Source organism: Delphinus delphis, chromosome 18 (assembly GCF_949987515.2).
Source record: "Delphinus delphis chromosome 18, mDelDel1.2, whole genome shotgun sequence".
NCBI lineage: Eukaryota > Metazoa > Chordata > Mammalia > Artiodactyla > Delphinidae > Delphinus > Delphinus delphis.
Genome location: NC_082700.1, coordinates 2,901,114 through 2,926,968, shown reverse-complemented (window position 1 = coordinate 2,926,968; position 25,855 = coordinate 2,901,114). Strand labels below are relative to the sequence as shown.

General features: G+C 43.7%; 1 protein-coding gene across 1 annotated transcript in view; it reads left to right on the top strand.

The window, feature by feature from the left end:
* The window catches only part of MIPEP (mitochondrial intermediate peptidase), a 133,409-nt gene that overhangs the window by 47,561 nt on the left and 59,993 nt on the right, over positions 1-25,855 (top strand). The window contains exon 14 of the mRNA XM_059995707.1: positions 771-880. Within this exon, the coding sequence (XP_059851690.1) occupies positions 771-880 (110 nt within the window). The remainder of the gene's footprint in view (positions 1-770; positions 881-25,855) is intronic.

Here is a 25,855-nt window from a genome sequence, read left to right as displayed (position 1 = left end):
CTCCTCTGCTTTCCCCTGCGTAAAGCTGTGGTCCCCCTGCTGACGGGTTGCCGTGTCAGGTGACGCCCCAGGAGGCTTCCCTCCTGCTTATCCTCTCTGAGTCTTAAGCTTGCGATCAGACAGGGTCAGTCAGCCTTCGACCACCTGGGCAAGTGTTGGTCTTCAGTATTTAGTAACTAACTTTGCACACAGTATTTTGGGGGAGGAGGGAGGTATTTGAAAAGACTGCGGTAGATGGGCCGGACAGAATCATAAAGTGTCACCAAGACTTGCTTACAGGATTTGTTCTTTAAATAATTTTGAGTTTGAAATGTTGCTTTTCTGTATTGAGGATTGACCTTGTTACCAGAAGCAATCAATAGATAAAGTACTTTTAAAACAAATGAAGGATACGGGCACTTGGTGGAATTCATGAATTAAATTCAATTGCTGTGTTAAGTAAGAATGTTGTAATTTGTGTTTTAGGTATAGCCCAGCATAGCTGAAGACAGTTTTGTTTGTAGAGGGTGTGAGCCGTTGCTTTACAAGGTGTTCTATCCAGCTGTGCAAATATTTTGTTTTACTTCTGATACGTGGGAAAATAAGAGGTTACTACAAACTTTTCTGTAAATACGTGCAATAATTTTATAGAAGTAAAGTATTGACTTAATGAGTTAAAGATTATCATAGTTCATCAGAAGTACAAATAAAAAATTTTAAAAGCGTGTTTGTAGTAGGATGAACGTGTTGATGTGATTCAGGCCAGCTTCTTTCTTTCTCCCCCATTTTAGGGACCAGGTGCCCCACTGACTTTGCCGAGGTCCCTTCTATTCTGATGGAGTACTTTGCAAATGATTACCGAGTGGTTCACCAGTTTGCCCGACATTATCAGACGGGGCAGGTAGGGAGCGTTGACTTTCTGTACCGTCCTCTGGGGCACGGGGGTGGCTTTTGTGACCTGCGGGGTAGCGGGAACTCTTACTGCTTTTTCAGAACCTTCTCCGAACCAGAATCCTTCTGCCGTTTCCTGATTCCCTTTCTTCAGCTGTAGCTACAGTCATGTGTGGGCAACAAGTAGCTGCCCTTTATTATATGCCCAGTAACGTCCCGTCTAGTCCTCAGAGCTGCCCCCTGAGGAAGGCGCTGTGTCCTGTTTCCAGAGGGGGAAACAAGCCTCAAAGCCTGTCTCACCTCAAAAAAGCCTTTGCTCTTTCCTCTCCCCTTTATGCTTCTGAATATTCTCTCAGTCCGAATGTGTGTGTTGCTTGGTGAACTGCGCTGCCGTATTTCCCCGACGTGTTTAGGTAGCATCTACGTGATGCCAAGTCTGAAAATTCCTTAATTTTGAGGTTTCGGTTTAAATAGTGCCTTGTAACGTTAAAGGTTTTTAAGTTCTGTGAAGTAGGATTAAGTGAGTGATACTTCACGGTAAGTTAGCGCTAATCTAATTGTCAACATTGTGTGTTTACTGTCTGCGTGTCCCGTGGAAAATGTATTCTTCTCTCAGAATTTCGGTGATATACTGTTACATTAGGTAGTGTTTTTCCGCCTTAAACTGTACCTCCCTGAGTGCCTGTGTACAATTACATTCACCTTTGAATCTTCAACATTTAGAACTGTGCCTAACACAAAAAGCACTAAAAGAAATTAACGGAAGGACCGAATGGAACCAGAGAAAGCAGGGCCCAAGCCCACCTGTATTTGTGACTCTCTTTCCGGTTGTATCTCTGGATGCGTAATGTGAGTCGGCGATTTCTATTGTTTGGACTTGACTTTAACCACTACTGTCAACTGTAGAATAATGGATGAGTTCCTGGAGAACTAATCTGAGTTAGTCTCCATCATAATCTGTTTCTGTGGTTAAGAGGACAGAATTGAAATATCTGTGATCCAGTCAGCTACGTGCCCATCAACGTGCGGAACTGCTCTGGGGATTGTCGCCTTAGCCGACGCCGTAGAAGCACGTAGCCCATCAGGCAGTGGCCTAGTCCTCCCGGCTCCACGCTTCGGGGTCTGGGAAGGGGGAGGATGGCCTGACGCGCTGCTGCTCCCGTAACTGCCCCCTGCCCGTCCTCGGAGGCACGGACGTGCTCGGGCACAGGGCGCAGGCTTGCGGGCAGCCGGCCCTCTGCTGGGGCCTCGGGACGGGCTTCACCAGGAGCTCCTGGAGGAACCAGGTCGTGAAAAAGTATGTCGGGTGGCAACTTGCCGGTGCGCTCGCAGCAGCCCTCATCCGTCTCGTTGCAGGACGTTTACTGAGGACACACTGAGGCCATAGGTGAGTCCTTCCGTCGGGAAATGGGCTCCGTTCTCAGCACCTGAGAAGCAGCCAGGAGTGAGTGTGACAGCATCCCTGCACTCGTGGCCTGGTGTCTCGGGGTGCAGAGCAGGGCTGAGGGCAAGGCGACTCCAGCCGAGGGACAGTCCGCAGGGCTCAGAGATCCCGAGACAGGCAGGACAGCGCGTGTGGCAGGGTCAGCGAGGGGGTGTAGGGGGACGGAGGGGGACGAACGCGGGAGTGTCCTCGTGTTCAGAAACTGCACCCCATCTGTCTCTGCACCCGCCTTGCCCACACCGCGGGAGTCCCGGCCCCTCCGCTCGCCCGCCTGGTGATGAGGGGGATTCTCCTGTGTCCCGGGCTTCCCCTCGGGGCCGAGTTCCTCCTGTGACTCTCCCAGCCCCCCTTCTCATTAACCTCCAGCCGGCAGCCTCCCTGGAGTCCACCTTTGGACCCGAGGGCTCGTCCGTCCTTTGCTGCGGTCAGCGGTGACGAGGGCCAGAGCCAAGGTGCTGGCAGCGGGGCCGGGAGGGAGCAGCCGTCGGAGGCTTGGCGGGAAGGGCCTGCGGCTGGTCAGATGGCGGGGAGGGTCCGAGAGCATGGAGTCCGGGAGGAGGGCCACATCTGAGGAAGGAGGATGGCTCTCGCCTTGGATGGCCGCTGCACAGCGTTGCTGCCCACGCGGCCGCTCGCGGCGCCGGCCTGAAACCCAGAGTCAAGTGGACACGCGGGCGTGTGGGGCCGAGTGGTGGGGAGGTTAGAAGCGGCCCGTGAGAGGAGCTGCCTGGGGGCCCCGGTCCCCGAGGACGCGCGGAGCGGGGCGCCTGCGAACGGTGGCGAGACCCTGTCAGCGTCGGACCTAAGTGCTGGGCTGAAATGCACCACGATACTGAGGTCAGTTTAAAAATATTGTTGTCTGTTTCCAGAGCAATGAGAAAAGCCAGGAAGGGCTAGAACCACTGCTTGGAGGGTGGCGTAGTGTCCTCAAAAAAAGACAATTCCTGTTTTACTACTGAATTCTTCAGTCAGAAGAAGCATTTTTGAACAAGATCATTTCAAGAAAAGAATATTAAGTCCAAAACCGCACTTCAGACGAGATGAATCGGCAGCGAGCGGCAAGCTGCTGTGGATTAGCTCCATTTCGGACTCAGAGGCACGTCCACTGGGCCGAAGGGGTTGCAGACACAGCCTCCAAAGCAGGGACCAGTGCTGGGACCCGTGGAGTCTGGAGAGGGCGCCAGAGGCACGGGGCACCTCGAGCCTCGCAGAGGGCTGACTCGCCTCTTCTTGTCGGTGATTAAACACCAACTGGCTGGATGCTTTCACTTTAAGGGCAGTTCTAGCCTAAGGGCAGGAGCTAATTCCCTCAAATCTAACTCTCTGTAAAGAAATAACGTTAAAGAGGAACAGCAGGGTGCGTCTTTCTGCTTCATTTCGTCCTGCTGCACATCAGGGAAGGAATTTTTCCCCGTCACGTGGTCTATTCCAGAGAGCTGTCCGCCTCGGGAGAACGTATCGGTGACTTATTAACACCTAGAAGTATTTTACCTGAACCTGAGCATCCCAGAGCCAGTGGATGCCTTGTGGTCACAGAATTAGAAGTTGCCTCTCAGATGTGCAGGTACCATACGGCTGTCAGGAAGCGAATAGCAGAGGTGCTGCTTCGAGGCTCACACCGTCCTGACGAGCACAGCGTCAAAGCTGAAGCAGAATTAGTTGTAAATCAGTCTTAAAATCAGCAGCACAAGTGTAGCAGCTCCCGTGGAAACATCCAGGTTTTTAGACGTGATGAACTTGATGTGAATCAGCGGTCTCGGGGAGTTCCTCCCAAACCTCGGTCGACCTTAGGCTGCGTCGCAGGACCTGTGGGATCTGGGGAACGGGGGTGTTGTCTGTCTTCTCCGTGCTCGTTGGTTCTGGCCTGCAGCCTAACCCTTCCAGTTGCTTCCAGCGGTCCCACACTTCTGGAAGCACAGGCTTTGTCCTCCCTTGAACGTTTTCATACGCAGCTCCTTTTCTAGTCGTGGTAAAATACATATTACGTACAGCGTGCCAGCCTAACCGTGTTTCAGTGACCGTTCAGGGGTGTCAAGTGCATTGTCGTTGCTCTGCTTCCCTCACCACCGCCATCCCCAGAACGCCGTTCATCCTGCGCACCTGGCGCCCTGTCCCCCTTAGACACGAGCGCCTCATTTCCCCTCCCCCAGCCCGTTAGCCAGCACTCTGCTCTGTTTCCCTGAATTGCGCTCTTCTAGGGACCTCATATAAGTGGAATTATACAGTATTTATCCTTGTGGCTGGTTTGTTTCATTTAGCATAATGTTTTTAGGTTCATCCAGGTGTAGCCTGTGTCAGGATTTCTTTCTAAGGCTGAGTGATTGTCTTTGTGTGGACGGCCCACATTCTGTTCACCCTTGCGTCCGTCGGTGGACACGTGGGTTGCTTCCACCTTTCAGCTGCCCTTGCTACCAGACTCCGGTTCGGCTGCTCGCTGCTCAGAAAGCCGATACTTAAGAGACAGGTGCCGGCAGGAGCAGGAAGTTTGCTTTATGCAAGCGGCCGGCGCCCTGGGGAGAAGGTGGACTCGTGTCCCGGAACCAGTTCTGAAGATTCCGCTCAACCAGGAAGATTTTTCAAGGGAAAAGGGAAGCGATCTCATGGATCGTCGAGGCCAGGGTTGTCGCTGCCCCTGCTGCGCGCAGCCGTGTGCACTCCTTGTGGTCTCTCCTTAGGTGCTGTCTTGTTCCCAGTCTGCCCGCGAGACTCCTGCACGGGGGGCTACAGACTGTTATGAGAAACAGTGTTGGTCCCGTTCTCTTGAGGCCAGTCCTTAGAATCGTGCTAGCGCGAGATTCAGCACTGCTCAGGAAGGGGCGGCTTGCGTCACGGCTGCAGTCTGGTCACCACGCGGCATAAACTCCTGTGCGGTTGAAAGGGGCGTGACGAGTGACAAAGACGCTTCTCTCACTCCTCCCCTCGGGAAGCTCCAGGGGTTTAGAAGCCCTGTGCCAGGAACCAGGGATGAAGACCGCATGTATATTTCTTCCTGGATCCCAGGAAGAAATATACGCCCTGTCTCCCCTCGCAGGGTCTGCCTCATCCGTCCCCTTTGTTCTCGGTCCTCAGTTTCCAGCCCCCTCTCTTCCTGCCTTGTCCCCCCTCCTCGCCAGCACGCCTCTGCCCTCAGCGCACTGCATGCAGCAGGGCTGCCAAGCCCAGGGCGTTGCAGGCTACGGGGACTCTTGTTCCTTGTGGGATGACAGTGACATCGGTGATCCAGAAAGCACCCTGAGAAGAGGCTTCCACATCATGTAAAGTTGGGAACCCCTTCCTCTTAGGAATGTTGTAAGAATATGGTTTTAGACCAGAAAAAGAAGCTGCAGTCTGTCCTAATATTTGAAGGATACCATGAAGAGGAAGAAAATATATCTGCCTTGTCATTCCAGAAAACAGTATTACTGGGAACAGTGGATGGGAATCAAATAAAGCTGATTTCAGCTCAGTAGATTCTTCTCAAAAATGATGGGAAAGGAGATGCCTCTGGAAGTAGTGTGTTTTTGTTTAATGCTGAATGTTGCAAAATCACATTGTAGAATGCACGTCTAGGAGACCAGCACCCAGCTTAGAAAGTAGAGTGTTTCCAAATGCTCCTCTCTGGAGGTAAGGGCGGTCTTGAATTCCTGTTAGTTTCTTGATTAAAAATAGTTTTTACACATAAGTTATTTATTCCTCAGCAATGTAGTGTTTAGTTTTGTATTTGAGTTTTAAAAAAATATGGTATTATACGGTTTCTAACCTTCTGTGCTTTTTATAATCCTGGTGTGCCTAAGATTCATCAGTGTTGCACGTAGATGCAGTATATTTACTTTCAATTCAGCATAATATTCTGTAATTTATGTACTCATTCTTCTGTCATTGAAGTGGGTTCTTCCAGGTTTTTACTAGTTCATCTGTATCTGCTGTGAACATTTTTTTTACTTTTCTCCTCATATTCATGGGCATGATTGGAATTGCTGGGTTTGTAAGGTGTGTGCGTCTTCAAGTTTATGAGGTAATGCCACGTTGTTTTTTTTTAATTGAGATATGTTTGACATATTGTATTAGTTTCAGGTATGTAACTTAATTTGGTATGTGTACATATTGTGAAATGATCACAATAATTTTAGTTAACATCCATCACCTCAAATAGTTACGATTTTTTTCTTATGAAGAGAACTTTTAAGATCTACTCTTTTAGCAGCTTGCAGACACACAATATAGTAGTATTAACTGTGGTCACCATGCTGTACGTGACATCCCCAGACTTTTCCACCTTATAACTGGACATTGGTACATTTTACCCGCCACCTCTGGCAACCACCAGTCTGTTCAGTTTCTTTTTTTTTCCTTAAGATTCCACACATAAATGAGATCACGCGGAGTTTGTCTTCCTCCGACCCACTTCCCTCTCCAGGCTGCCGTCCAGAACGTTCATACTTATGACCCTTTTCGGCCGTGGTTCCCCTCGCACCTCATCCTCATGCTGTCAGAAGTTTTAACTTTGCCAGTTTTGTGGTTGTGAAATGGAATGCCGTGAGGACCTTCACTGCCAGCAGGACTCCCCGAGTACGTCTGGGTTGAACTTCTTTTTATCTTTTCCTTGTTCATCTTTGTTTTCTCTCGCACGCCTGTTTCTCTTCTCATTTTCTTGTGTGCCGTTCACCTTTCTCTATTGATTTCTCAGGTTTCTTGACATGTTGGAATAATAATCCTTTGTCAGCCGTATGTCTGCTCTCAGTTTACAGCTTGTCTTTTCACTTTCTTTATGGTATCTTTTGATGGATTGAACTTCATCTTAATTTTGTTGAATCCAGCAGTCTTTTCGTCCTAGTTAATGCTTTAAATATCCTATCTTTAAAAACCTTTGTTTCCCTAGAAGTCATAAAGAGATTCTTCTGTTTTTTCCTGAAAGTTTTAGTGTCTTTCCCTTATCTTTAGGTCTTTAATCAGGTTGGCACTCCTCTTTGTGTGTGGTGTGAAGGGAAAATGCAGTTTCCCTTCTTCCTGGTGGATGACCAGTTGTCTGAGCGCCACGCACTCTTCGTCCAGTGACCTGGGGGATGGGTGCCCAGTGCCCACCTGTGTGCACTCATCTGCTCTGGGGTCCCTCTCATCCCGTTGTTCTGTCTGACCTGATACCAGTGCCGTGCTGTCTGCATCACTACAGCTTTGTACTAAGTCTTGACATCTTTTTTATTTGTTTTTCAGAAATTTCTTGTCAACTCTTGGGCCTTTGTCTTTTTTCCTACACGTTTTAGAGTCAGCTTACCCATTTTCTTGAAAAAAAACTATGGTAAGAGTTTGGTTGGGGTTCCATTAAATCTGTAGGTCAGTTTAGGGAGAACTGATATTTGAATATTGAGTCTTCCAGGCCACGATTGTGACACACCTCTCCCTTCCTTAGGTCTTTTAAGAAGCCTTTTAAAGTGTTTTCAAACCTCCTTCCAAAGAGTCTTGCTTAACTTTTATCAGATTTAGTCCTGGATGCCCCACCTTTTTGATAGCTTTATAAATGTATATTTTAAAAAATTATGTTTCTACTTGTTGCTGGTGTTTAAATGTGCAATTTATCCTTTATAGGATATATCTTATTTTTAGCAACTTTGCTAAACTTTCTTATTCATTCTAGTAACTTGTCTGTGGAATTTTTAAAGTTTTTTAACCAAACAGTTACTCTTGCTGCAAATAATAAGCTGTATTTTTCCTTTCCCATTCATAGGTCTTTTATGTCTTTATTTTGTCCCCCTCGAGTTACGGGACCCTCCAGTACAGGAGTGACGTGGAATAGAAGTTGTAATATGAGCATCATTTGCCTTTATCCTGATCTTTAAAGGAAATGTTTCTAATGTTTTACCATAAAGCAAGCTGTGTGTTGTCGTAGGTTTAGTGGAGATAACAGGAAAAGGCAATTCCTTCCTATTCCCAGTTAACTAAGGTTTTTTTTTTTCTTTTTAATCGTTAACAGTTATTGCATTTTATCAGACTTTTCCTGCGTCTTTTGAGGTAATTGGGTGGTTCTTTTCTGTTTATCTGGTAATGTCGTGAATGTTGATATTAATGTTAAGCAACCTTTGCGTGCCAGGGTTGAATGACTTTGGTCCTAACTTAATGTTATTTTTTTAATACAGTGCTGGCTTCAGTTTGCTAATATTTTGTGTGTGGAGGACTTCTTGTATCTGTGTTTATGAGAGAGATGCGCTCGTGATTTTCTTGGTCCTCTCACTCTTGCTGGTGTTGGTATTAAGTATATCCCATTTCATAAAATGAGTTGCTGAGAGCTCCTTCTTTTCCTTACAAGCACTTTTATGAAATTGTAATAATCGGTTTCTTGAAACTTCGTCAGAATTCAGCCATGAAACCATTCAGGGTCTATCATTTTCTCTGTGGGAAGATTTTTTAAATGACTGATTTCCTTAATAGTCACAGGAGTCTTTGGCCTTTTCTTCTTAAGTAAGCTTTGCTAACTTGTAATTTTCGAGAAATTTAGCCATTTAACCCAAGTTTTCAAGTTTATTGGCATGAAGTTATTTATAGCATTCTTTCATGCTTCAAGTCCTGCCACATCCATGCTTATGTCCTTTTCATCCCTAATATTCTTCTCTCATTTTTTTTTCTCTATTAATCTTGGCAGAAGATAAGTATCAGTAGTATTTACAAAGAACTAACGCAGACTTTGTTTATCCTCCGTTTTGTTTGTTTTCGTTCATTAGTTTCTGTCTTTATGATTATTCTCTCCCTTCTTCATTTTTTCCCCAGTTTCTTAAGGTGGACACTTAGCTAGTTGAGTTTCAGTTTTATCTAACATGTGCATTTACATTTTAATGCTATAAATTTTAAACTGTGTGATGCAGTGCTTTAGCTGCATGCCATGATTTTAATACAAAATGTTTCTAAGGTTGCTCATTTCCATTGTAATTTCCTCTTTGATAATGAGTTGTTTTGAAGTGTAGTTTACAATTTCTAAACCTTTGTAGAGGAGTTGTGTATCTTTTTGTTGTTGATATCTAATTAATTAGTCCGACTGGTATTGATTTTGCATTTTGTTGATATTTATTTTATGGCCTGGTGTGTCATCAGTTTTTGGAAATGTTCTGTTTGTGCTTGCGTACATTGTATATTTTCTAATTGTTGGGCTTGGGGTTTCAAACCCTTAAGTTAGCCTTTTAATTGTGTTGTTGAAATCTTTGATATATGACTCATTTTAAATTGAGAGATGGAAGGCTTCCACTAGGATGCTGGATGTATCATTTTTTCCCCTTGGTTTGTCTCTTTTTAAAAATTATTAAGACTTTATTTATTGAAAGCAGTTTTAGGTTGGCAGCAAAATCGGGGGGAAAGAGTAGAGATTTCCTGTAAAGCCCCTGCCCTGACTCACGCACAGCCTCCCCTGCCATCAGCGTCCTCACCGGAGGCTGCATCTGGAACAGCTGGTGCATCTCCACTGACACGTCCACAGTTCACATGGGGTTCACCTGTGGGACCGTACGTTCTGTGGGTTTGGGCAAATGTAGAACGACATGTATCCATCATTATGGTGTCATACAGAGTAATTGCAGGGCCCTATAAGTGATTTCATTGCTTTTTGCTCTGTTTTGAGAATATTTTGTTAGGTGCATAAAAGTATAGAGTTGAGCTGTTCCTTTCCTCCTCGGGTGCTAGCCTTTTAGTCTTCATAATGCTTCTTGGCTTCAAGTTTACTCTTTTTTTCTGGTAACTTTGTAACCCCCAGCTGCATTACTAAGCACCAGAGATATAGTCAATTGACTTTCAAGAGAACCTAAATTTTTTGCATAATTTTGTCCATTAGCCACTACACTGAAATGTTTGTTGTTCTAGTTATCGCTCTCACAAAATACTTATCAAGCAGTAAATAATAGAAATTAACATTTATTATTTCATATGTTTTTTTCTTGTTTAATCTGTCCAGCAGTGTATGAAGTAGGTACATAGTTATCCACACTTTGTAGAAACTGAAGCTCAGACAGGTTAAGTAATTTTTCAGGGATCACACAGTAGTATTCAAATCAGTATTATAACATTGTGGGTGTTTTCTTTTTCCAGTTTTTCCTAGTTAAAAATCCCTTAATATCGTAGGACATGGCTTATACTTCTCATACGTCTCACAAACAAAACAGGCCCATTTCCATAGTAAGTGTTATTTTTAGCACAGTTCTAGTGCTTTCATTTTAGAACTGTTGTGTGTTTCGTCATTATAAGATTTAGCTTGTTGCCTTCATTTGTGAGAGTTCGCCCAAGGCTAAAATTGCTTAAGATGTATTTCCAAGGAGACGTACAGCCTTGTAATAAATCTTCTCCTGTCATCCTCCCAGGAGATATGAATAAGGATTGAAGGTAAAAATTATAGTGCAACTAGAACTAGATTCCTTTTGGCAAGTTTAAGTTGTTTTGAAACGTTTCTTATTTTCGGCTTTAATGCTTCTCAGTTATGTCTAGACAAGACCATTGAACCGGAGAGCAGAGACAGGTCTGACCCCAGCCCCACTCCCAGTGCAGGTGGCCTAGATCAGTCACGGAACTTTCTGAGACTTCTCTGCTCTTTTATACAAAATAAAAATTTTAAAGTTAGAACCTAAAAACTAATAGCTCCATACTCACATCAAAAATTCTAGTCAGTCAAATTTAATAATATATGCCAACTGTAAACAAGGTAGGACTGCAGTTTTTTTTAGGAAAAGGATAGAAGTTAGACTCTGTTACACATTACAGTGTTTCACGTTGAGCCCTGTACGGCGTTCTCTGTGCCGCCCGTCAGGTGAGTCTGTGATACTACGCAAGCATTTCCAAAGGTTCTTTCATGCCATCTTAGTTCGTAAGAAAACCCTAAACCGCTAAAAGCCAGGTAAGAAGGAAGTGACGCTGTTTGCTCTGGGTTCAGAGCTGAGACTTGGCCTCTTCTGGCCTGGCAGTATTTTCGTCGTATTGATGAGGTGCCATCGGATTACTGACTAACAGCAAAGCGGGCAGCTCGAGACACGCCAAATCCAGTGGTTTCCCCGCCGTAGACATGGGCCGAGGTCGAGGGCTCAGGGTGCTGGGATCGAGCTGCGAATCGAAGCTGCTGACTCGTGGGCTGGATGGCTTTGGTGCTTGGCCTGCTGCCTCTGAAGCCTTTTCTTGTTTGAGGGGACCGTGTCTCAACAAGTTTGTGTCTTTAGATCCAGCACGTTCCCAGGGGATCTCGGTGGTAGGAAAACAAGGATTTGTACCAGAGGATGTCTTCATTTTGAATATTTGTGCAGCTTCTACCGTAATACATTTTCTAAATGCGCATAAATAAGCCAGATATTTTATCGCAGTGCCTTGGCTCTGTAAGAATTTGATGCCAAAACTTTTCTTTTTTTAGTGAATGGTGTTTTTTCATTTATTTAGTTTTTAATTTTTATCTGCACTGGGTCTTTGTTGCTGCACCCAGGCTTTTCTCTAGTTGCGGCTAGAGGGGGCTACTCTTTGTTGCGGTGTGTGGGCTTCTCATCGTGGTGGCTTCTCTTGTCGCGGAGCATGGGCTCTAGAGCACACGGGCTTCAGTAGATGTGGCGCGTGGGCTCAGTAGTTGTGGCTCGCGGGCTCTAGAGCGCAGCCTCGGTAGTTGTGGCGCACGACCTTAGTTGCTCCGCGGCATGTGGGATCTTCCCGGACCAGGGCTCGAACCCGTGTCCCCTGCATTGGCAGGTGGACTCTTAACCACTGCACTACCAGGGAAGCCTGATGCCAAAACTTTTAACGTGACACTATTTAATGCAGACTGGTGAGTTGTCAAGTGAGCGAAGATTTCTGACAGATTGTGAGGTTTCGTGTGTACAAGTTAAGCACACAGGGAAACATTCAGAGAATTCAAGTAATGCCAAGTTTGCTAACACATTTGCACTTTTGACAGCATTTCAGAAGCCTTACCAAAAATGTGCTTTCTGAATATAATAGGAAATCTATTAGTATTTTAATATTTCTGTTCCCATGTGTGGTCAGCAGACAGTGCAGCTGTGTTTACCCCGAGAATACAGTGAACCGCGCCCTTCCCTGGGAGGCGGGGCACAGTCAGGAAGTTCTGGGGAAAGTTCGCTGCACAGGGGCAGCCGTGTGATCTGGCCTCCAGGCCTGAACACTGTGACGAAGGAAGACGGGGTCATTCTCCGTCTCACATGACAGTACCCTGACCTGAAGCCTCCAGGCCCAACCTGTACACATGGTTGCCCTTTGGCAGTGTTTAGAAAGACACCTGAGCTACCCGCAGGGACTTCAGTTTCTTCCAATCAGTCAATACTTTGCACAAGTTGATTGAATAGCTATTACCTCACCAAATTGTCATAGTAATCTTTTGCAGCTTTTTTTTTTTTTTTTAATTCTTGTCTTACAAATGAGAAAGCAGGATGCCCAGAGCCTCGCCTGCTGTCAGAAAGCAAATGAGCAGCCTCCGAAAATGCCAGCCCGCAGCTTCGGCCGCCGCCTCTGTGCTGCCTTCCTGTGGCCAGTTCCTTCGCTCAGAAGATTAGGACGATTTCATTTTGCTCGCCTTTGTTTTTCAAATCATTGTGACGATTATGTTTTTCTGAGTCAGGGCATCTCAAACTTTAATATGCATGAAATCATCTGGGATCTGGTTGAAATGCAGATTCTAACTCGGTGGGCCTGGAGCGGCCCGAGAGGATGTATTTCCAAGAAGCTTCCAGATCACACCGTGACAGCTGACTGCGCCTCAGAGTCTGGTTGGGGCTCCAGAAATTTACATTGGAGACATGGATGCATCAGTGGATTTGGAGGAAGACATTAACTAAATGCTAGAAATAGGAACTCAACACCCAGCAGATCCTTGGGGTCTTTGGTGTTGCCGCTGAGCCTTGGCATTTACTGCTGACAGGCTGCACTGTCATTGTCATTGCCATAGTCACACAAAGCCAGATCGCAATTCTTCAGAACTCAACACAGCACTTTTGTTTTTAAATAAGGAACAAAGATAATTGTGGAAAAATTCATATTGAATTATTAAAATAAATTAGAACAAATTAGGTCACCATAGTTAACTGTTGGCATATTATGTTCTTATTGTAGAAATAATAATTCTGCCGTTTTTCTGTTTCTCACTTGGGGGAAACCTACAATGTCTTTCTACATTTTATAGCTAAAATGCATCTTTGAAATAGAAATAACCTCCTCTACAGTAATACAATAGGCATAATTAATTGTGAAGGTAATTGCCTTTCAGTCATTTAAGTAATTGCTGTCATCTGAATTCCTGCGTAGCTTCACCTGTACCTCTTTCGTGGCATGTAGGGCATTTCCCCATGTGATTAATTTTGACGTACATCCCTTTTCTGGGTCCTGGCAGAAGGATCAGGGGTCCGTTGTAGTGTACCTGGCTGCAGGGTAGGGTGCTGTGCACACAGTGGGTGCTTCATAAAGGGAGGCAGTGGGCCTCCCTGCTCCCTGGCCTGCTGGGCTTCCTCGGTCCCTCCCAGAGAGAGGCAGGGCCGGCTTCAGCCCTGGGCTGTTCATACCTTGTGGGCCGCTACAGAGACAAAAACTGCAGGTGTTTTTTTTTGTTTTGAATTTTATTTTCTTTTCTTTTTAAACAGCTGGTTCTTATTTGTTATCCATTTTATACATATTAGTATATATATGTCAATCCCAGTCTCCCAATTCATCCCACCCCCCCACCCCCCCGCCACTTTCCCCCCTTGGTGTCCATACGTTTGTTCTCTACATCTGTGTCTCACCTTCTGCCCTGCAAACCGGTTCATCTGTACCATTTTTGTAGGTTCCACATATATGCGTTAATATACGATATTTGTTTTTCTCTTCTGCCTTACTTCACTCTGTAGGACAGTCTCTAGATCCATCCACTCTCTACAAATGACTCAGTTTCGTTCTGTTTTATGACTGAGTAATATTCCATTGTATATATGTACCACATCTTCTTTATCCATTCATCTGTTGACGGGCATTTAGGTTGCTTCCATGTCCTGGCTATTGTAAATAGTGCTGTAGTGAACATTGGGGTGCATGTGTCTTTTTGAATTATAGTTTTCTCTGGGTATATGCCCAGTAGTGGGATTGCTGGGTCGTATGGTAGTTCTATTTTTAGTTTTTTAAGGAACTTCCATACTGTTCTCCATGGTGGCTGTATCAATTTACAGTCCCACCAATAGTGCAAGAGGGTTCCCTTTTCTCCACACCCTCTCCAGCATTTGTTGTTTGTAGATTTTCTGATGATGCCCATTCTAACTGGTGTGAGGTGATACCTCATTGTAGTTTTGATTTGTATTTCTCTAATATTTAGTGATGTTGAGCAGCTTTTCATGTGCTTCTTGGCCACCTGTATGTCTTCTTTGGAGAAATGTCTGTTTAGGTCTTCTGTCCATTTTTGGATTGGGTTGTTTGTTTTTTTAATATTGAGCTACATGAGCTGTTTATATATTTTGGAGATGAATCCTTTGTTCGTTCATTTGTTTGCAAATATTTTCTCCCATTCTGAGGGTTGTCATTTAATCTTGTTTGTAGTTTCCTTTGCTTTGCAAAAGCTTTGAAGTTTCATTAGGTCCCATTTGTTTATTTTTGTTTTTATTTCCATTCCTCTAAGAGGTGGATCAAAAAAGATCTTGCTGTGATTTATGTCAAGGAGTGTTCTGCTTATGTTTTCCTCTTAGAGTTTTATAGTGTCCAGTCTTACATTTAGGTCTTCAATGCATTTTGAGTTTATTTTTGTGTATGGTGTTAGGGAGTGTTCTAATTTCATTCTTTCACATGTAGCTGTCCAGTTTTCCCAGCACCACTTATTGAAGAGACTGTCTTTTCTCCATTGTATATCCTTGCCTCCTTTGTCATAGATTAGTTGACCATAGGTGTGTGGGTTTATCTCTGGGCTTTCTATCCTGTTCCATTGATCTATATTTCTGTTTTTGTGCCAGTTGATTACTGTAGCTTTGTAGTATAGTCTGAAGTCAGGGAGTCTGATTCCTCCAGCTCCGTTTTTTTCCCTCAAGACCGTTTTGGCTATTCGGGGTCTTTTGTGTCTCCTTACAAATTTTAAGACTTTTTGTTCTAGTTCTGTAAAAAATGCCATTGGTAATTTGATAGGGATTGCATTGAATCTGTAGATTGCTTTGGGTACTATAGTCATTTTCACAGTATTGAGATTCTTCCAGTCCAAGAACATGGTATATTTCTCCATCTGTTTGTGTCATCTTTAATTTCTTTCATCAGTGTCTTATACTTTTCTGCATACAGATCTTTTGTCTCCCTAGGTAGGTTTATTCCTAGGTGTTTTATTCTTTTTGCTGCCGTGGTAAATGGGAGTGTTTCCTTAATTTCTCTTTCAGATTTTTCATCATTAGTGTATAGGAATGCAAGAGATTTCTATGCCTTAATTTTGTATCCTGCAACTTTACCAAATTCATTGATTAGCTCTAAGTGGTTTTCTGGTGGCATCTTTAGGATTCTCTATGTATAGTATCATGTCATCTGCAAACAGTGACAGTTTTACTTCTTTTCCAAGTTTTACTTCTTCTTTTGTATTCCTATTATTTCTTTTTCTTCTCTGATTGCTGTGGCTAGGACTTCCAAAACTTTGTTGAATAATAGTGGCGAGAGTGGCCGACATCCTTGTCTTGTTCCTGATCTTAGACGAAATGCTTTCAGTTTTTCACCATTGAGAATGATGTTTGCTGTGGCTTTGTCGTATATGGCCTTTATTATGTTGAGGTAGGTTCCCTCTATGCACATTTTCTGGAGAGTTTTTATCATAACTGGGTGTTGAATTTTGTCAAAAGCTTTTTCTGCATCTATTGAGATGATCATATGGTTTTTATTCAATTTGTTAATACAGTGTATCACATTGATTGATTTGCGTATATTGAAGAATCCTTGCATCCCTGGGATAAATCCCACTTGATCATGGTGTATGATCCTTTTAATGTGTTGTTGGATCCTGTTAGTATTTTGTTGAGGATTTTTGCATCTATATTCATGAGCGATCTTGGTCTGTTATTTTCTTTTTTTGTAGTATCTTTCTCTGGTTTTGGTATCTGGTTTTGGGAGTGTTCCTTCCTCTGCAATTTTTTGGAAGAGTTTGAGAAGGATGGGTGTTAGCTCATCTCTAAATGTTTGCTAGAATTCACCTGTAAAGCCATCTGGTCCTGGACTTTTGTTTGTTGGAAGATTTTTAATCACAGTTTCCATTTCATTACTTGTGATTTGTCTGTTCATATTTTCTATTTCTTCCTGGTTCAGTCTTGGAAGTTTATACCTTTCTAAGAATTTGTCCGTTTCTTCCAGGTTGTCCATTTTATTGGCAATGTTGCTTGTAGTAGTCTCTTAGGATGCTTTGTATTTCTGCAGTGTCTGTTGTAACTTCTCCTTTTTCATTTCTAATTCTATTGATTTGAGTCCTCTCCCTGTTTTTCTTGATGAGCCTGGCTAATGGTTTATCAATTTTGTTTATCTTCTCAAACAACCAGCTTTTAGTTTTATTGATCTTTGCTATTGTTTTCTTCGTTTTTATTTCATTTATTTCTGCTCTGATCTTTATGATTTCTTTCCTTCTACTAACTTTGGGTTTTGTTTGTTCTTCTTTCTCTGGTTCCTTTAGGTGTAAGGTTAGATTGTTTATTTGAGATTTTTCTGTTTCTTGAGGTACAATTGTATTACTGTAAACTTCCCTCTTAGAACTGCTTTTGCTGCATCCCATAGGTTTTGGATTGTCGTGTTTTCATTGTCATTTTCTCTAGGTATTTTTTGATTTCCTCTTTCATTTTTTCAGTGATCTCTTGGTTATTTAGTAATGTATTGTTTAGCCTCCATGTGTTTGTGTTTTTAATGTTTTTTTCCCTGTAATTGATTTCTAATCTCATAGTGTTGTGGTCAGAAAAGATGCTTGATATAATTTCAGTTTTCTTAAATTTACTGAGGCTTGATTTGTGATCCAAGATGTGATCTTTCCTGGAGAATGTTCCATGCGCACTTGAGAAGAAAGTATACTCTGCTGTTTTGGGATGGAATGTCCTATAAATATCAGTTAAATCTGTCTGGTCCATTGTGTCATTTAAAGCTTGTGTTTCCTTATTAATTTTCTGTTTGGATGATCTGTCCATTGGTGTAAGTGAGGTGTTAAAGTCGCCCACTATTATTGTGTTACTGTCAATTTCCTCTTTTATAGCTGTTAGCAGTTGCCTTATGTATTGAGGTGCTCCTGTGTTGGGTGCATATGTATTTATAATTGTTACATCTTCTTCTTGGCTTGATCCCTTGATCATTATGTTGTGTCCTTCCTTGTCTCTTGTAACATTCTTTATTTTAAAGTCTGTTTTATCTGATATGAGTATTGCTCCTCCAGCTTTCTTTTAATTTCCATTTGCATGAAATATCTTTTTCCATCCCCTCGCTTTCAGTCTGTAAGTGTCCCTAGGTCTGAAGTGGGTCTCTTGTAGACAGCATATATATGGGTCTTGTTTTTGTATCCATTCAGCGAGCCTGTGTCTTTTGGTTGGAGCATTTAATCCATTCACATTTAAGGTAATTATCGAGATGTATGTTCCTATGACCATTTTCTTAATTGTTTTGGGTTTGATTTTGTTGGTCCTTTTCTTCTCTTGTGTTTCCCACTTAGAAGTTCCTTTAGCATTTGTTGTAAAGCTGGTTTGGGGGTGCTGAATTCTCTTAGCTTTTGCTTGTCTGTAAATTTTTCGATTTCTCCATCGAATCTGAATGAAATCCTTGCTGGGTAGAGTAATCTCTGTTGTAGGTTCTTCCCTTTCATCACTTTAAGTGTGTCATGCCACTCCCTTCTGGCTTGTAGAGTTTCTGCTGAGAAATCAGCTGTTAACCTTATGGGAGTTCCCTTGTATGTTATTTGTCATTTTTCCCTTGCTGCTTTCAATAATTTTTCTTTGTCTTTAATTTTTGCCAGTTTGATTACTATGTGTCTTGGCATGTTTCTCCTTGGGTTCATCCTGCCTGGGACTCTCTGTGCTTCCTGGACTTGGGTGGCTATTTCCTTTCCCACGTTAGGGAAGTTTTCGACTGTAATCTCTTCAGATATTTTCTCGGGTCCTTTCTCTCTCTCTTCTCCTTCTGGGACCCCTATAATGTGAATGTTGTTGTGTTTAGTGTTGTCCCAGAGGTCTCTTAGGCTGTCTTCCTTTCTTTTCATTCTTTTTTCTTTATTCTGTTCCACAGCAGTGAATTCCAGCATTCTGTCTTCTGGGTCACTTATCCGTTCTTCTGCCTCAGTTATTCTGCTATTGATTCCTTCTAGTGTATTTTTCATTTCAGTTACTGGATTGTTCATGTCTGTTTGTTTGTTCTTTAATCCTTCTAGGTCTTTGTTAAACATTTCTTGCATCTTCTCGATCTTTGCCTCCATTCTTTTTCCGAGGTCTTGGGTCGTCTTCACTATCATTATTCTGAATTCTTCTGGAAGGTTTCCTATCTCCACTTCATTTAGCTGTTTTTCTGGGGTTTTATCTTGTTCCTTCATCTGGTACATAGCCCTCTACCTTTTCATCTTGTCTGTCTTTCTGTGAATGTGGTTTTTGTTCAATAGGCTGCAGGACTGTAGTTCTTCTTCTGCTGTCTGCCCTCTGGTGGATGAGCTATCTAAGAGGCTTGTGCAAGTTTCCTGATGGGAGGGACTGGTGTTGGGTAGAGCTGGGTGTCGCTCAGGTGGGCTGGGCTCAGTAAAACTTCAAGTAGCTTGTCTGCTGATGGGTGGGGCTGAGTTCCCTCCCTGTTGGTTGTTTGGCCTGAGGCGACCCAGCACTGGAGGCTACAGGCTCTTTGGTGGGGCTAATGGCGGACTCTGGTAGGGCTCACGCCAAGGAGTACTTCCCACAACTTCTGCTGCCAGTGTCCTTGTCCTACGGTGAGGCACAGCCACCTCGTGCCTCTGCAGGAGACCCTCCAACCCTAGCAGGTAGGTCTGGTTCAGTCTCCTATGGGGTCACCGCTCCTTCCCCTGGGTCCTGATGTGCACACTGCTTTGTGTGTGCCCTCCAAGAGTGGAACCTCTGTTTCCCCCAGTCCTGTCGAAGTTCTGCAGTCAAATCCCACTAGCCTTCAAAGTCTGATTCTCTAGGAATTCCTTCTCCCGTTGCTGGACCCCCAGCTTGGGAAGCCTGACGCGGGGCTCAGAACCTTCACTCCAGTGTGTGGACTTCTATGGTATAAGTGTTCTCCAGTGTGTGAGGCACCCACCCAGCAGTTATGGGATTTGATTTTACTGTGATCGTGCCCCTCCTGCCGTCTCGCTGTGGCTTCTCCTTTGTCTCCTCCTCCTGTTGATGAATGTTCAGCAGTGAGTTGTGTCCTCCTGTTGATGAATGTTCAGCAGTGAGTTGTGTCCTCCTGTTGATGAATGTTCAGCAGTGAGTTGTGATTCCGGTGCTCTTGCAAAAGGGAGTGAGGGCACGTCCTTCTTCTCCGCCATCTTGAACCAATCCTCCTGCAGGTGTTTGAATAAAAGAAACTCAGGCAAGGGTGTAAATTATCTGAAGTACGAAGTTCATTCAGTCAGTGTTATTTTGAAGTAAATTTGCAGTAATGCTCTCCAACACCATTGAAAAGGGGGTTTAGACTGTTTCAGAAAATTGTTTCTGAACAGCTCTGCACTGAGTTTGTAAGGGTTGCGAATTGCTGAGCGTGGTTGAGGGTATAACTCGAAGTACTTTTGTATTGAAATGAAGTGGCTCAGTGAGAACAGCACTGATAGCAGGAGACCCTCGAAACAGAGCACAGTGGAAATCTGCCTGTCTTTACTGTGGAAAAGGAGCCTTGGAAGAGAACACTGTGGGGCTTGGGGCTGGCCGTGGACATTGTCAGCGTGGCCTGGTTGTCAGGGGCTGGCAGTGTATGGGGCTCAGGCCCCAGACACAGGCTGTTTGGAGCAAAGAGGTCCACGTTTGTGCAAGGCAGGCACTGCCGTCAAATGTGTTTGTGTCAAATTGGTGAAAACTTTCAGTCCTCAGACTTTCTGGAGTGTGGAATTCCAGTGGAAGGATCTAGTCCTGTAGTCAGAGCAGTTTGAATGAGGGACATCACTGAGTTCCGCTCTGTCCATGGCCCAGCTGTGAAAGTTGAATGAAACTTTAAGTTTTTTGTGCCTAACCCCAATTCTGACCTCATTGTATTTTCACCTCCACTTCCCCGTCTCTAACTTCCTCATCTATTCATTGTATTCTAATTACATATTAAATACCTGTACTTAGTATCAATAGTCACTGAAAATTTTATCATCACTGCTAATCCAGTTTTGGGGGGAACTTGTTGGAGTAGTAATAAAACAGATTTTGCAAAGGGTCATTACTTTTATCCTCAAGTGGTAGTGTGCAGTGTTGAATTTTGAGGGGTACAGAAATAAGTTGAAAATAAATCTATAAAACTGAAGTCACACAGCTACCACATACGTAACAGACTCCACCGTATACAGCAGGTTCAGAATCGTAAGTCTTCTGAGGGCAGGAGATGGTGTTTCGTCTTTCTTCTTCCCGTGGTGCCTGGAATGGCACCTTGTGCTGAGAACGTGTTGCGTGAAGGGTGTTGTGTTGTCAGCGTGTGTTGAGATAATGTGTTTGTGCATTTTGCCACTTCATTCCCTCTGGAAGCGTGTGAATGTCAGTGACGGCATAGCTCACCTTCACACACTGTTGACTGCCTGCTATCTTCTAAATGTATGGCGCGGAAAACTCGCAAATGAACTTCAAATGAGTAAAGATCGCATGTGTAAACAGCATTGTAATTAGTACAGTTTGGTTCTTTTGGGTGGCCTAAAGGAGGTGATGCGTTAAATCTCTGTCCTTTTATTCCTGAGCCTGTAGGAACTGAAATAAAGAAAGATGTCCTTTTTTCCATCAATAGTAATTTTTAAGTTAACAAAGTCTCCTAGAATGTAAACCCCTTGAGAACTGGAATTTTCATCTGTTTTGTTCACTGCTATATCACCATAATGGGCAATCAGTAAATGTTTGCTGAGTGAATTACCACTCAGCAGCACACAACCCTGGCTCCCACTCAAGGACAAAGAAACCATTAGAGTCAGACTCAGGGACTTGAAAATAACTAGTAACTGAGATAATTTTAAAGTAACTCTTGGATGGGGATTTAAATAACTGTGTTAAAGGATATCATGGATAAGGTGGACAATATGTATGAACAGATGGAGAAGAGAGATGGAAACTATGAGAAACAGTCAGGTGGAAATGCAGGAAATAAAGCCTTGGTATCATATTTGAGGAATTCCTTTGAGGGGATCATCCATACACGTGACACAGCTGAGGAAAGCGTGAACTTAAAGATAACGTCAATAGAAATTGTCCTAACAGAAATACAAGGGCAGGGGGAATGTTAGGGGAAGGGGAGGCAACATAGAGCACGCAAGGAACTTTGGGACAATATCAGACAGTGTAACATACATGTAGTTGGAGTTCCACAAATGAGAAGAGAGAAATAAGGCATGAGAAATAGGCGAAGGGGTAATGGTTGAGAATTTGCCAAAAATGATGAAAATCAAGCCAGCAATCCAAGACGCTTAGAGAAGCCCATGCAGTATAACTGCAAACAGTATACACCTAGGCACATGGTAGTCAGACTGCTGGAGACCAAAGCCAAAGAGAAACCATGCAGGAAGCCAGAGAAAAGAAGACACATTTCCAACAGAGGAACAAAGACGGAGCTTATAGAGGAACAAAGACGGAGATTATAGAGGAACGCTCCTCAGAGACAGAGTCTGAACTGCAAGATCCGTAGCATGAGATATATTTGATTAAAATATCATCAGAAGGAACATTTCCTCATTAGCACCAATCTTCTCTAAATATGAACCGGACCGTGCAGATGAGGGACTGACTCACTGTTTGATAGCTAGTTCTGCTTAAAGTGAGAGAAAATGTTTTCAAAACGTGAGTTAAGGACCAAGTTCTGTGGCAGATGTTGAAATAGGGAAGATACACTAGTAACACAGTGAAACGAGATTTCATTGTTCTTCTAAAAGCCTTAAGATGATCGCAGTGGAGCAAGTGTCCTTTGCTAAAGCTGGGTAATTTGAGGAGACATGTATTTCGTTAAGCATACTTGACTGTTTTATAAATGAAAAGAAATATAAACAGGAAGCAAAGTACATTTTCTTATTAAGAATTTGTTAGGTGCTACAGAGAGAGAACTGTTTAGCTATAATTCCTGTCTCCTAAGAATTTATAAATCTGAAACAGACCATATTTAGAGAATAGGTAGGTAGAACAGTAAAATGTAAATAAAGTGGTCAAAGTCAATGGTTATTGTGTCATATAGAGCAGCTATAATCGTGAGCAATACTGGCTACCAGTTAGTCAGCATCTGCTCTGTTAAACCTGACATAACACACTTTTAAAATACATTATCTTGTTCAATTGTTATCTAATTCTCTGAAACCATAACATGGACGTTTTACAAGTGAGGAAAACGTGGCTTAGAGAATTCAGTGATTGGTTCTTCGCTGTGATTGGTTAATCTGAAGGTTGTTCTTGATCGGTAGCATCCTCTGTATGCTTTCCACTCTGATGAACACGGCAGCACCCAGATCTGCAGGGGAGCAGACAGCTTCACGTCATGGCTGGGGTAGGAGACTTAGTGATCATAGAAGGGGTGTTTCCTACTTTGGAAATCATGAAGATCGTCGTAGAAGCTGATAAAACACACAGCTGATTATATGGTGAAAGAGTCATTATCATTTCTACTGCCTTGGACTTCGTTAAATTTTCATTTTAACATAATGAAAAAATACTGTTGGAGGGTCAGGTGTTTTCAAGCGCTTTCTTTTCTATGTGGTTGCTCATTGCCTGCTGGCTTGGATGTACTCATTCTGTCTTTCTTCAATATATTGATACTAGAAGTGAGCCCGTACTTTGACTTCAGAAGCCAGTACCGTGAAACATCTGTGCTCCTCGGTGGACACATCCACCTTTGGAATAACAGCAAAGATTGAATTATTGGTGTCAGTGTTGGTTGCCATGACTCTGGTTGGTAAAGTGATATTCACAGAAGAAAATCTTGACCAGGAAACATTGTTTCTAACTTGAAGTTTAAGGTTTAACTTCTAAATATTGTATATTAAAAAAAATTGTATATAGGGGGTTCCCCGGCGGCCCAGTGGCTAGGATACGGCGCTTTCACTGCCATGGACCCAGGTTCAATCCTTGGTCAGGGAACTAAGATCCCGCAAGCGTGTGGTGCAGCCAGAAAAAAATTGTATAGAACTTAAGGTCAGTGTGGATGTTATTTAAATTTTGTTCTACTTTATCTTTGTTATTGTTTTTTAATTTTGAAGAAGGCAGTACTTTCTAAGGGAGTAAATATATAACTCCCTTCCGTGAGCTGAAGTACATTAATTCCAGTTGACTAACAACCCAACTAGATTAAAAAAAAAAAAGAACATCCATTTTCCTGTTTACACCACACATAATATAAATGTATTACTTAATTTGTGATTTGATGGGTTAATAATTCTTTCCTCTGAACTGTTCTATTAGGACAGTATTTACCTTCTACTTAGATGTTTCCTTACATTTTTGGTAAACATTCTTTGTATTCACTACTCTATGTACAGTGGGCCTTGAATACATAGTTTGGGGAGGTTTTTTTGTACTTTTTATTTTGAAATAATTGTAGACTCATAGCAAGTTGCAAAAAGTAATCCAGGAGTCCCATGTAACCTTCATTTCCCCCAACATTTTATAGAACTATGTAGCACATGTGGGTTTTCTGAATACGTAATTGTTCTTTTTCCTTTTTGGCCGTGCCACTCGGCTTTGTGGGATCTTAATTCCCCGACCAGGGATCAAACCCAGGCCCCAGGCAGTGGGAGTGTGGAGTTCCAATCACTGGACCATCAGGGAATTCCCTTGAATATGTAATTTTTTTGTCTTTTTTTTTTTAAAAAAAAAAAATTTATTTATTTATTTTTGGCTGCGTTGGGTCTTCGTTGCTGCACGCAGGCTTTCTCTACTTGGGGTGAGCAGGGGCTACTCTTCGTTGTGGTGCACGGGCTTCTTATTGCGGTGGCTTCTCTTGTTGCGGAGCACGGGCTCTAGGCGCACGGGCTTCAGTAGTTGGGGCACACGGGCTCAGTAGTTGTGGCTCACAGGCTCTAGAGAGCAGGCTCAGTAGTTGTGGTGCACGAGCTTAGTTGCTCTGAGGCATGTGGGATCTTCCCAGACCAGGGCTGGAACCCGTGTCTCTTGCATTGGCAGGCGGATTCTTAACCTCTGTGCCACCAGGGAAGTCGTGATATGTAATTTTTGATAAACTGTTTTCAGTTGTCTTTCTGTGCTCTTTTTCGTTGCGTCTTTTGTTTTATTGTAAACCTGAGCAGGAAAGAATTAAGCCTCCTTAAATTTGTCCCTTTGTTTGCCCTTTTGCTAGATGGGTTTGCATCTTGGGAGACACTGGCCTCAAAGTGAACTACTTACAGATGAAAGGGGTCTGTTGGGTTTGGTTCTTAGACCCAGTATTGGCATTTCCTCCTCACTGTCTCCAGGCAGGGCTTGTAAACCTTACCGAGAGCCGGGACCATGGCCATGGACGCCCCTCCACTCCCTGCTCAGGGCCTGCGCCTCCCGACCTGACCTTGCTCCCCACCTCGGCCCCCTGACCGCCCTGCCTCTTCCCCCGCAGTCCAGCCCCAGTCATGCCCCGGCTGCCCACTCTGCTCTGGCTGAGGTCACTGGTGGTGTGTGTGTGTCACTCCTGGCCCCCTCCTATGGCGTGTCTACACTGCAGCCAAAGGAATCTTTTCAGAACACAACTTGGCCCAGGTGACTTCCTTGGTCAAAACTCACCAGTGGCCTCCTGCAGGATCTGAGGGTGGGCACCCCGTCCTTGCCTGACTGAGCCCCCAGGCCCCCTCTTCCGTGCCTCTGCTCAGGGCCCTTCTCCCTGCGGCCCCCAGCCCCGCTTCACGCCTGTTCACTTTGTAGGTCCCGCTTCTACCTTGTTCCCTCAGTCAAGCCCTTCTGGGTCATGGTTTCACACTCATGTGCAGGGTCTTCCTTCCCCTTGCTCGTCGTAGCTCCGTTTATGGTTCTGCGCACATGGGCAGTGCTGCTGGGACCCCATCTCCACCTCTTTCTGTCCCTCAGGTCTAATAAAGTGCTTGCCCCCAGGAGTTTCCATTGTTTGTTGATAATCCTTCCACGCGTACTATTTTTTTATGGGAAAATAAAACCATTAAAGCTTTGTGAAGCATGAAAAACCCAAGTGCAGCAGCAGTCCTGTCAACAGAAGGTATAACATAAAGTAGGGTTTAAAGAAAGCTGAACATCTTGATACAGCTGCTGGCGTGTATGACTTCACTGAACCGTGACTTTTTAAAATGCTGTTGCAGGAAATTTTTGTTTTATGTCGGGAAGACCTAGGCCTTTCCCTGCACCGGAAGTTACACTGTGCAACTTCCTTCAGTCTGTGTCCTTTACCTCTTGAAAAATTCCCTTTTTTGGCTGGTTTGCTTTTCTTATAGCTAAACAGAAAGAGAAGAGAAAAGGCCTCATTGTCTGAGCCTTCATCCTGCTACAGAGGTCAGGGTCG